We start from the raw sequence: 10857 nt of genomic DNA, 5'->3' as shown, positions 1-10857 counted from the left end.
ACTCTGTGAGAGTAGGGAGGAGCAAGATGGCGGCCAGTGACTTCAGTTTTTCGGCAAAATCAGCACTCCAGTATATTATATAGCTCAGTGGGTTGAACTGCCCCCCGGGCTGGTGCGGTCCAAACGCCCCGCCCCCCCCCTCCGGTCTCACCGGGACACTCTGGTCCAACAACATGCGGGTCAGACAGCAGCTGATTACGACACAGAAGCTTTTATTTGTTCCATCCTCAGCGTCACAACAGCGGCTCGTACAAAGTTAGCGGCGTTAAAATAAAACGACATGCTGGTTTTCACAGAGAAGCAGTCCAGCTTTCAGAACCCAAACAGGCCTGCAGCAGCAGAACGAGCAAAGGGAAACATTCAGGAGTGAATCACGGCCTTCAAACAGCAGCGAGAACCACAGCAGTTTATTTTTAAACCTGCAAGCTGGGGAGGAATCCCGCAATCAGCATTAAAATCCTTCCTATTTATATGCAACGCTGCAACAGGATCTGCTCTCTGACCAGCAACCAGGTTCTGCTGCTGGTTCTGGAGAGGTGAGGCGCCCTCTGGTGGTCAGGCCGAGCTACAGCACCGCAGTGAAAGTAAACAAGTTGGCATTTCCAGAGTGACTCATTCTGATGACTCAAGAAGTCCAATTATGAGTAAAAAAAGCAGCAGCGGCTGCGTTTGTGCCGGATCAGAACAGAACCCACATGAAACGACCCGGAGGGAGAAGCCCGGCGCCGCCCGATGGGAGCAAAACCAACACGTCCACTTTAGATTCGCTTCTTAACCGAGTCTGAAGGAGGCGGACATTTCTGCTGCTACAGGGCTTTGTTAGTCAGCCAGGATGTTTGGATCAGAACCGGGTTCTGTTTAAAAAAAAAAAAAAAAAAAGGGCCATCGCTTCTTATAAAAACAACAACAGATTGCGCAACTCTGACCAGCAGGGGGTTCAGTTTGCTGCGTGTTAATCTGGGCCAACCAGAACCTGACGGTTCTTTCTGGACTGGATGGTTTCAGCGCCGGGTTAACAGTCAGCGGGTCCGGTCCGGCTTCTCCAGTACCGACCCGGCCGATCACAGAACACCCGGCTCCCAGCTTCAGCGTTAATGTCAGTAAGCACACGGATCGGTGCTGGTGAGTTGAACCCGGCCCAGTACCGAGTTCTGTTGTGATTTGGACCCGGCCCGGTACAGAGTTCTGTTGTGATTTGGACCCGGCCCGGTACAGAGTTCTGTTGTGATTTGGACCCGGCCCGGTACCGAGTTCTGTTGTGATTTGGACCCGGCCCGGTACCGAGTTCTGTTGTGATTTGGACCCGGCCCGGTACCGAGTTCTGTTGGCTCCCAGCTGATGTTCCCTTTCCAGTCCACAACACTGGAAACATCTCTGAGCAGCAGAAGTCAGGATCAAACAAATCATTTCTCTCATCAACTGTTGCTGCTGCAGATTAATAGTTAAAATAATTAAGAGATTAATATTTATAATGTTTTAATGTTGCAGTTTTACAGCGTTCATGTCTAAAATAATGTTAAATAATAAAAGTGATGCAGACCAAATGTACATATCGGTGCATCCCTCGGGATAACTGCTATTAGAATTTTAAAAAGTCTGTTTTAAAGAATAGATTTTTACTGAGTTAAAAAATAAATGTAAAATCAGCAAAAATATAAAAATAAGCTTCTATTGACGAAGTGAAACTGTACAAGCAGTAAATCAGCGTTGTGCGTTCCCACCAAATAAGACATCTGGGTTTGTGGAGGAAGAAATGTTTGTGAAGGCTTTCTCTGCAGTCCCGTGTAGAACCAGCTCTGGTTCTGGTTCTGGTTCTACGGGCTGATGGCGTAAGGTCCGGCCCTCACACCTCAGCAGCGGGACGACACGGCGTCTAGAATTCATCGTCTGAGCTGAGCAGGAGCGTCTTCTCCGTGTCTCCGCGGGCGGTGGGGGGGCCGCGCTGGGCGGGCGGCGGCGCCCCCCGCTCCAGGGTGGACTGCTGCGTGTACTGCTGGTACGCCGGGGAGAAGTTATGGATGGCGTCCTGGACCATGTCTCCAGGGTTCATCGTCTCCTTCAGGCTGCTGGAGATGCTCTTCATCGGGGCGCAGCGGCCTGTGGAGGAGGGAGGAGACGGAGGAGTCAGTGGCAGCAGGTGGACAGCAGAAAGGTGCTGAAACTAGAGGGGGAGGGGGGATTTAGGGGATGATGTAAAGAGATAAAAAAAAAAAACCTAAAGAAGGCAGGAATAGAAAACAAGGAAGAAACTAAAACTACAACTGATGTGAATAAAAATGGCCACCAGGGGTGTGTATGTAAACTAGAGAGCAGACAGATACGGCAAGCACTATTATCAAAAATCAAGAACTTAATGTTAGGATATGGCAAGCCATATATTTATTTAATCTAAAATCTGACGCCTGTTAAAAATGCGCCACCTACTGTTTATAGCAGGGATCACCAGCCTTTTTGAAACAGAGATACTGTTTCAAATAAATATATATATATATATATATATATTTTTTTTTTTTTTTTTTTTTTTTTTAAATGATAGAAATCATACTGATCGAGATTGATAATTATCAACAAGTTCGAAACATATTGTAAATGCAGCCCTGATCATTTTATGCTGTTGCTTAGCAACCTATTTTTATATACAGACACAAACACTGAATTTAATCTCAACCCTTTATTCAACCAACTTTTTACCTAAACTGCAAGTTTTAAAAAATAAAAATGGAACAAGTGTTCTCTGAACTCTCTGAAGGGGGTGGAGCTTGGTTCCTGGGTCTGTGTTGTGATTGGTTGGGAGGATGTAATGATGTAATATCAACCTACATGGCCAGAATGCAAAAGGTAGGAAAACTGTTATTCTATTTAACTTTTTATTGACCTTTTTTTGTATCATCGATATACATCTATCAGTCGTTATATATTGTTATTGAATTATCGTCCAGCCCTGAGTTACTTCATTAGCGTCGTGTCCTACGAAGGACCTTTGAGCTAGAAGAGTCAGAGTTCACCTTAACTTTATGTGAAATAAACACATTTTTCATGTTTTGTTGTAGATATTGTCGTCTTTAAATCTATATTAATGCAGGTGTGAATAAACAGAAATAAGGTTTCAGATGCAGCTCTATGGCGGGTTGTGCTGTTTTTAGAACAGGCTCATGGGGCCCCACATGGGGCCCTCTGGTTTGAACCACGTCGCTCCAGGTGAGTAAGCGTCGTTGTTTTGCAGTTTTACTTTTGGGGAGTAAAATTATTTATGAAGCCAAATTAATTGAGGCGCCCACGTTGATTTCTGTTACATCTTAAACAGCAAAGAGACGGCAGACATTTTCTTTGCTCAGCATTTAGCGCTCGGCTCCCCTCACACTTTCTGAAATGTTTGTCGTGTTGAAGGTATTTCACCAGCAGCAGAAATCCTGCTACCAGCAAAGGTGGTTTAGCTTTCTGTCTGTCTCGCTGATCTCCTGCTTTAAAAGTAGGAAAAATTAACCAAGATCTAACCCAGAACCAAAGCACCCACCCCCTCCCCAGAAACCAGGAGACTGGAGCTTCTCCTGATTTAAACCTACCAAACTCTCCGTATGTAGGAAGAAGTCCTTTTGGGTGCAGCGCAGCAGAAAAGACAGAAGTGAGGACAGATAAAGATGACGCTGAACCAGGAGTGACGCTCATTTAACAACAGAGATAAGTGTGGTGGGAAATAAAGGAGAATATCTGAAACAGTTCTCTAAGCTTGCAGTGAACCACCCAGATGCTCTCTTACCTCTAGAGCTGAGGCTCTTATCCATGTAGACTCTGTAAGTGAAGGCGTGCCGCAGGGCCAGCGCTGCAAAGAACATCTCGATGCAGACGATGAAGTTCTGGTAGCCAGCGGCGACCGTGCCCTCGCCCACCGACACCTCCGGCGAGTTGATCTGAGGGATCGCCCCGCATTTCTCCAGGATGGCCAGCAGCATGCCTGAAAACAAAGAAGAAGAAGAAGAAAGCTCTGAGACACGAAAAGAGATTCACAGTTTGGACCCCAGAGGAAAATCTGAGTCCGTCTGGTTACTTCTCCATATCTGGGTTTGGTTGGATTCAGGTCTGGACTTTGACTAGGCCATTCTAACCCATAATATCTCTGGCTGGTTCTCCTCCCACAGCATGATGCTGCCACCGCCTTGTTTACCCGTTTTTTTTCATGTTGGGCGATGTGATTCATTTTGGCCTCATCTGACCGGTGGATCTTCTACATCTACCGCCTTCACCCACTGGGACACGTAAACTTAAAAAACTGTTTACACTGGATTTTAATCATTGCTACCAAACTGTAGGAGGGTAAATTTAAACACAGGCTTTGCCTTTTGTTCATAAAATCCATGTAGAAACTATGCAGGACCGTCCTTCCACCTGAAATAATCCATTACTTTGTGTTGGTGAACCTGAGCGCAGCATTTCACCCTGATAACCATGATATTATTAAAGCACCTGGAGAGCTGGGTTGGACTCTGGTACAGAACTCAGTTGGTTCTAATTCTCCTTAAAGAACAGAGACTTCTCATCAGAGAGGACAAAAGTCACATGTGGGGTTCCCCAAGGTTTAATCCTGGGTTCCTTTCTATTTAATATCTACATTCTCCCTCTAGCTGAGGTTATAACAAGAAAACAGTAACTATAACTATGCAGATGATGCTCAGCTCTACATCACCAGGTGACTCTGAACCATGCGTGACCTGAATGGATGCTTAGAAGAAATCAATGCACGGAGGCGCCAAAACTTTCTCCAGCTCAACAGAAACAAAACTGAAGTTATTATCTTTGGACCTAAAGAGGAACAAATTAGAGTCGGCTTCAGTTCTCACAGCTACAACCTGGAGATCAGGCCTGAAACCTGGGAGTAGTGATGGACTCACACCTGAACCTCCATCTGAAGACAAAGTGGACCTTCTAGAACCTGGAGAACATTTCCAGGATTAAAGGATTGATGTCTCAGCAGGATCTGGAGAAACTAATCCATGTTTATCTTTAGTAGAACTGATCATAGAGAACATGGACCCGGTTCTGAAGTCCTTCCACTAAGACTAAGAACGTAGGAATGTGCTGCAGATAAACTAATCCTGATTTAACACAGAAAACCACAAGGAGACGCAGCAAAGTTTGTGAAAAGATGAATGCTTTAGGTTTAAGTGGCTGCAGGCGTTAACAGATTTAACGATGGCGAGGCGCGCTCCTACCCTGCCAGAAGGAGAGGAAGATGACGGACTTGACCATGAAGAACTTCAGCATGGGGCTGTAGGGGCTGAGCAGCTCGCGGGTGGAGAAGTAGAAGAGGAAGAGGGCGTAGAGAGCCAGGCTGACTGAGACGTTGTAGATGATGGTGACGTACAGGTAACCGCTGGCAGCGCTGAGGAGAACAGCAGAGCGTTAACGCCTTTAGCCCGACCCGCCGGTTCTGACACTAAAGCCTCGGTTCTCCCGGCTGGAGCGCTCACTTGAAGTCTCCGTCCTTGTATTTGCCGTAGGCCTGCAGCACCACGGTGATGACGGCCATCAGAGGCTTGACCACGCAGAACTGCAGCGTGGCCTGCTTGCAGAACCGCAGGAGTCCGATGGAGTAGGTTCTTCCTCTGAGGCAGCAGGTACCGTACATGCAGCTGGACCTGAACGGGCCGGAGGAAGAGGTTCAGCACAGAGGAAGCAGCGCCTGAGCCGCCATGGAGCAGAGCTACTCACTCTATAGGCTTCCCACGGATCTCCGCCATGATGGCGCTCTCTCCGCCCAGATACTCGTAGCACAGACTCAGGAAGCTGTAAATTACAAACGCTGCAGAGAAACAACAGAAGAAGAAAAGACGCGCCGATTATTATTTGTGTGTTTGGCAGGAGAACCGGTGTAGGTACCAGATTGACTCGGGTGCTACCCGATGACATCATCATATGGCAACTCAACTCAAACAAACTACATTATGCCCGCGGTCTCCATTTGTTACAAATCAATTTTATTTTGTTAATTTACGGTTATTTTCCTGTAAATTAGTCGAGGTATGAAAACTTTTAACATCATTTTGGAATACTTGTGTGGTAGTCTGACAATTTAATCTGTAATTTTACAGGATCAAAGTTACAACCTTACAGAAATTTAATTCCTCCAATTTTTTTTTTAAGTTGTGAAGGGAAACTAAACCATAAACTCATTTCATTTTTAATAAAAGTCAGCAGCCAAATTTAATTTTATCATGGCATTCATCACTTTAAAATCAATAACGTTCATTCCTCCTTTTTGTACTGATGTTCTTTCTGATCACGTTTTTTTATTATTCCAGATGAAATTGTGATGAATTTGATTATTTTTTTATTGTGGTATTTGGTACATTTAAGATATATGCTGGATAAATTAGTCTGGCTAGCCCTTCCATTTTCTTGTTAACAATATTCTTCCAAACATTGAGCCAATTGTTACAATTTTTTTTTTTTTTTGTAAAATGGCTTGAATATTTGTTCAAGCTTTTGAGAAAAAAACCCGCTAAATTAAGTTAATAACATTGATTCGTTACAAATGCAGACCGCGGGCTCTATGTACTTTGTTTGAGTGGCGTTGCCATAATGTGACATCATCAGAAGGCGCAGGACCCGAGTCGATCTGGTACCTACACCGGCACCAATTATTGGGTTTAAACAGATTCTGTGATGGTTCAGGAAGACGGACACAGAGCCCTGAAGGCATCTTCTCCACAAACACCAGAACCAGAACTCGGGTCTCCACCTGTTCAGGTACCATGAGCTAACGAGGGCAGGTGTGTTTCTCCACAATAACCCTGACTGAACAACATTCCTGTCTCCAGTGAGCCGAGGATTATCTCTCAGCGCTGCTGGACCCGGCTAAGCCTGCCGCCCTCTGAGGAGCGCCTGCATGCCGCCTCAGAGCGGAGGAGGAAGAGGAGGAGGAGGAAGAGGAGGAAGAGGAGGAAAACGCAGCCGGCGTGTCGTAGGCGTGTGGCGTGACGCGTCAGTGACTTTGGTTTCTGCACGCCGTCACCGTCTGCTGCTGCCTGCCAGACAAAACTCAGGTAGAAGTACTTCCTGCACACAACCTCACAGCAGCCACTCAGCGCCATGTCGCCCCCCACAGGACGCCGGCCGCCACTGCAGGTTGCCAGGCGACACAGCGCGCCTACATCTGATGCTGCAGACCGGTGGATGAGGAGCGTGGCTGCCATGCAACAGGCCCGGCAGGAGGAGAGGTGGGGAGACAGACGAGTGGAGGAAGGATGGAAGGATGGACCATGAAAGGATGAGGAAGAGAAAGGAGGGCGACAACGTGACGCAGAACATTCACGTCCATGTGTCAGCTCAGAGAATCAGGACTATTTCTGTCCTCCGTCAGCTGCTTTTCACCCACGTTACACATTTTAGGTTCTAGGACACAAAACACGACATTCATGGAGTTTACGTCACAAAAAAAAGAAAAGAAATAAAGGTTTCATCACGTTTTCCTTCTAGAGTTCTCCGTCTGAATACAAATATTTAATCACGCATTACGGACATAATGTGGGACTGCAGGAAGGAGGGAAGCAACGAAGAAATAAACTAAGAATAGATGGATGGATGGATGGATGGATGGATGGATGGATGGATTCCCCCCTTCGTGGGTCCCGAGGCAGAATCCAGGCCGCTCAGCCTCTCTGCAGAGCCACAGGACGTTCTCACCTTCGTAGCAGTCCCTGATGGTGTCAAAGTAGACGTAGTACTGGTCGTTGGTGAAGAAGAGGAGGCTGAGCCAGGAATCAAAGGCGTAGATGGGAACGATGAAGAGGATGCGCACGATGTGGCGCTGCTCCCTGGGTGAGCTGTAGAAACGGAGGTGCATGTAGATCTGGAGAAAACACCAGACACATTTTCAGTCTTCACACAGCAGACACGCTTCATTAAATCAGTAAAGCTCTTAAAAGCAACAGATCCTTTAGAGAATGCTTAGACTTTTATTTAAACATATTTGCTTTGGGTCTTTGTCAGACATCCCATAACCCAAAATCCGCTTTGTTTTCGGCTCTGAAGTCACATGACCGCGTCCGCCTCGTTAAGCTCGTTTTCTGCAGCACAACATCTTGCTGCTGGCTGCTGCTTAGCAACCTCCTGCCTACCTGTCGAGCACAGGTGTTGTTTGCATCAGCAGCCATTACTTCACCTGCGCATCAAACGACTCATTTAACCACCAGGAACAACAGCGGCGCTTTTCTGTTTTAGACAAAAATAAAAGTCTTTTCACAACGGCAGCACCGTGTGACGCGTTAATAAAAACAAACGTTAATAATAATAAACATTATTAAGGCCCGTTTATCCAGACTCTCTGTGCCTGGATGAGGAAACTTTGGGGAAAAGATTTAGAGAGTAGATCGTCGATGGAAGTCATTAAAAAACAAGCAACATTTTTTTAGTTTACCTTCTTGAGACAGAAATAAGTTTCATTTGATTCTCCAGTAGCTGAACAGGCTCTTCATCTGGAGTCTAACATTGTTTTATTATTCACCAATATTACAGCAACTCGCCTCTTTTCTTCACAGCGTGCAGATCTAACACTTCCATTTATTTAATAATTTAAAGTTAATAAACGCATCAACCCACAGCTTTAATGTACGTCTTTAGAGCTGATGAAACGTGTAATAAAAAGGACAACTGGATCAGTAAACGGGGTAAACCTCAACCATCCAGCAGGACGTTTTCCTCTCGGTGAATAAAGAACAGAACCAGAACCGGCAGGAAAGGCGTGAGAAGCCGTTACCTGGTGGCAGGTGAGGAGGAGCGCAGTCCAGACGAAGAAGCCAGAGACGGCCTGGGCGGCTGTGGACATCAGGAAGGTGGGGGGGTCCGTCCCCAGCAGCGGCGCGTCGGGGAACCAGGACATGTTGGGCCCCGTTGGGACCGCCGTGGCTGGGGGGCCGCCATCCCCGCCATCGGGCCTCCCCGGGTGGGGCACGTCTCGCCTCCACAGCCTGAACATCTGTGGGGGAAACAGAAGCTGTGACACATCCACAGACAGCAGGACAGGCAGAGATCAAACAAAGCCGGTCTGGGTCCACTTCCACAGAGAAATGAGCCGCTGTGTGCTGCTGACTCCTCGCTGGCATCACACATTGATTTGTTTTACTTTCCCACGGCGCCACGGTCACAACCGGCCCAAACATGGCAGACGAGCAGCGATTTCATGGCAGCGGTGTTCAAGGTGCGGCCCGCGGGCCGTTCGCTGCCCGTAGGATGATTCAGTGAGGCCCAGATTACAATTCAAGGATGGCACAAATTCGTCCCTTCAGCAAAAACAGCTGATGGACATTTAGGAGGAGACTAGTTCATATCTTCTTAAATAGAAACGGTTTGATAAAAAGTTTTTATTACTTTTATTTGAATATCCTAGGAATGAAACAAAGAATCAGCCACTTTTTTAAAATTAAAAACAGGCTCCGCCCTCCAAAGGGTCTTTGAAGAAAGAGAAAAAACTTTTTTAGATCAACATGGCAGAAAACATTCGACCCAATAAGTAACCGGACACGTTTTCTTTTATTGATGCAAACATCTAAGACCCTTTCCTGGTCCTATAAGTAGTTCTTTTGCATTTCTTTTATTTAATTATTGCACGGCTAATTTATTGGTTAGCCGAAAAAAAGAAAATAATTCACGTTACGATTATTTTTTATAAAAAAAAAACAACATTATTATAAGCCATGCACCGGCTGGTCACCGTCTGGTGGGTCGATGTCCTCGCCATCACTTTGGATGGAAATCACTGAAACGCACACCTTTCATACGGAATTAAAAACAGCAGGAAGAGTTGAAGTGAAAAACATGGAGCGCTTTTATAGAGCCGAAACAAACAGAGGAGAGCAGCTGGAAACCATCAGCACGGTTCTGACAAGTTGTCCAGTTCAGAAAACCTTTTCATACAAAACGTGATGGATAACAGTAGATTAACCAGTTTTCTGCTTTTTTTCAACCAACTTGGCTTCAGAACCACAGATACAGTTTAAAAATCTTCACTTTAGGAGTATCTAGAGAACCAAACTCTGTTATGATGCAAATCTTTTAACCTGTTGCTCACCGATCTGCTAATCTTGCCTGCAGGCTGAATTCTCGCGGGATTTGTGTGTCCACAAACACACCAGAATCTATCTTGTCCCGCCTCCACCGTTCGGCACCGAACCAAAAACGGTTCGGGCCAATCACGTTGCAGTATTACGGTTTAAGGCGGGACTTAGAGCTGAACCAACCTAAACATGGCAGCTGCCGCTCTCACATCTGATTGGTCAGAGAGAAAAACAGCGAGAATGGCCAGCGTCACTTATGGTTTCTCATGGCGCCGGCTGCTTACGTTTTCATGTGATGCCGTGATTGGCTAAAACCATCCAATCAGCTCGGAGAGTTGTGCTGAACGTCCCTCCTTAATTAAACACGGCCAGATTGAGATTGCTACACATTACCAATCTGAGCAGACGGAGGGAAAGATCGGCCTATTCCGACGTCTGGCTGGTTGATCGGTGCACCAGGAGCACAATGGGGCTGCCCAGGAAATGATGCTGCAGGGAGGCAGGACAGCTGGAGCAGGGGGCTCCCACTCCCACTCCCACTCCCACTAGAATAATAATCCATCAGGGAGGCAGGGATATAAAGCAACAGATGGAAAGCAGGACAATTCCCACCATGCAGGGTGATAAACATCAGTGACAGCCAGACTGGATTATTTTAACAGCAGCAACACAATTCATTCATCTGGATTCCTTTTCTCTGTTATTTCCACATCATACCAATAAAGTGACGTCACTGCCTGGGATAATTAAGCTGCTGTGGTTAAAGCACTTTTACTGCAGTTGAATAAAATAATTACATCGTGATGTG

General features: G+C 46.3%; 1 protein-coding gene across 2 annotated transcripts; it reads right to left on the bottom strand.

Annotated features, from left to right (window-relative positions):
• Window positions 1–1459: 1459 nt before the first annotated feature.
• On the bottom strand, window positions 1460–8917 carry tmem184ba (transmembrane protein 184ba). 2 transcript variants are annotated; one of them, XM_036132032.1, is made up of 8 exons: window positions 8753–8917; window positions 7681–7846; window positions 5707–5797; window positions 5466–5633; window positions 5208–5377; window positions 3758–3952; window positions 3564–3590; window positions 1460–2097 (listed from the first exon to the last, which is right to left on the bottom strand). In XM_036132032.1, the coding sequence occupies exons 1-8, from the start codon at window positions 8873–8875 to the stop codon at window positions 1874–1876; spliced, it is 1164 nt and encodes a 387-aa protein (XP_035987925.1). In that variant the 5' UTR covers window positions 8876–8917; the 3' UTR covers window positions 1460–1873. The 2 variants fall into 2 exon arrangements, with proteins under 2 accessions (XP_035987925.1, XP_035987926.1); XM_036132033.1 differs by lacking the exon at window positions 3564–3590.
• Between the last annotated feature and the right edge of the window lie 1940 nt (window positions 8918–10857).

Source organism: Fundulus heteroclitus, unplaced genomic scaffold (assembly GCF_011125445.2).
Source record: "Fundulus heteroclitus isolate FHET01 unplaced genomic scaffold, MU-UCD_Fhet_4.1 scaffold_47, whole genome shotgun sequence".
In the NCBI taxonomy this organism is placed as follows: Eukaryota; Metazoa; Chordata; class Actinopteri; order Cyprinodontiformes; family Fundulidae; genus Fundulus; species Fundulus heteroclitus.
Note: the sequence above shows the minus strand (reverse complement) of the source record. Positions and strands in the feature narration are given on the sequence as shown.

What these genes read in the sequence shown, in the direction of transcription:
- tmem184ba (XM_036132032.1), bottom strand. Translation starts at nt 8,875, where the DNA reads ATGTCCTGGTTCCCCGACGCGCCGCTGCTGGGGACGGACCCCCCCACC. An exon ending in TAAGAGCCTCAGCTCTAGAG is followed by an intron (nt 3,591 to 3,757) that starts GTAAGAGAGCAT and finishes TGCACCCAAAAG; the next exon opens with GACTTCTTCCTACATACGGA. An exon ending in TCCTACATACGGAGAGTTTG is followed by an intron (nt 2,098 to 3,563) that starts GTAGGTTTAAAT and finishes CCTCCTCCACAG; the next exon opens with GCCGCTGCGCCCCGATGAAG.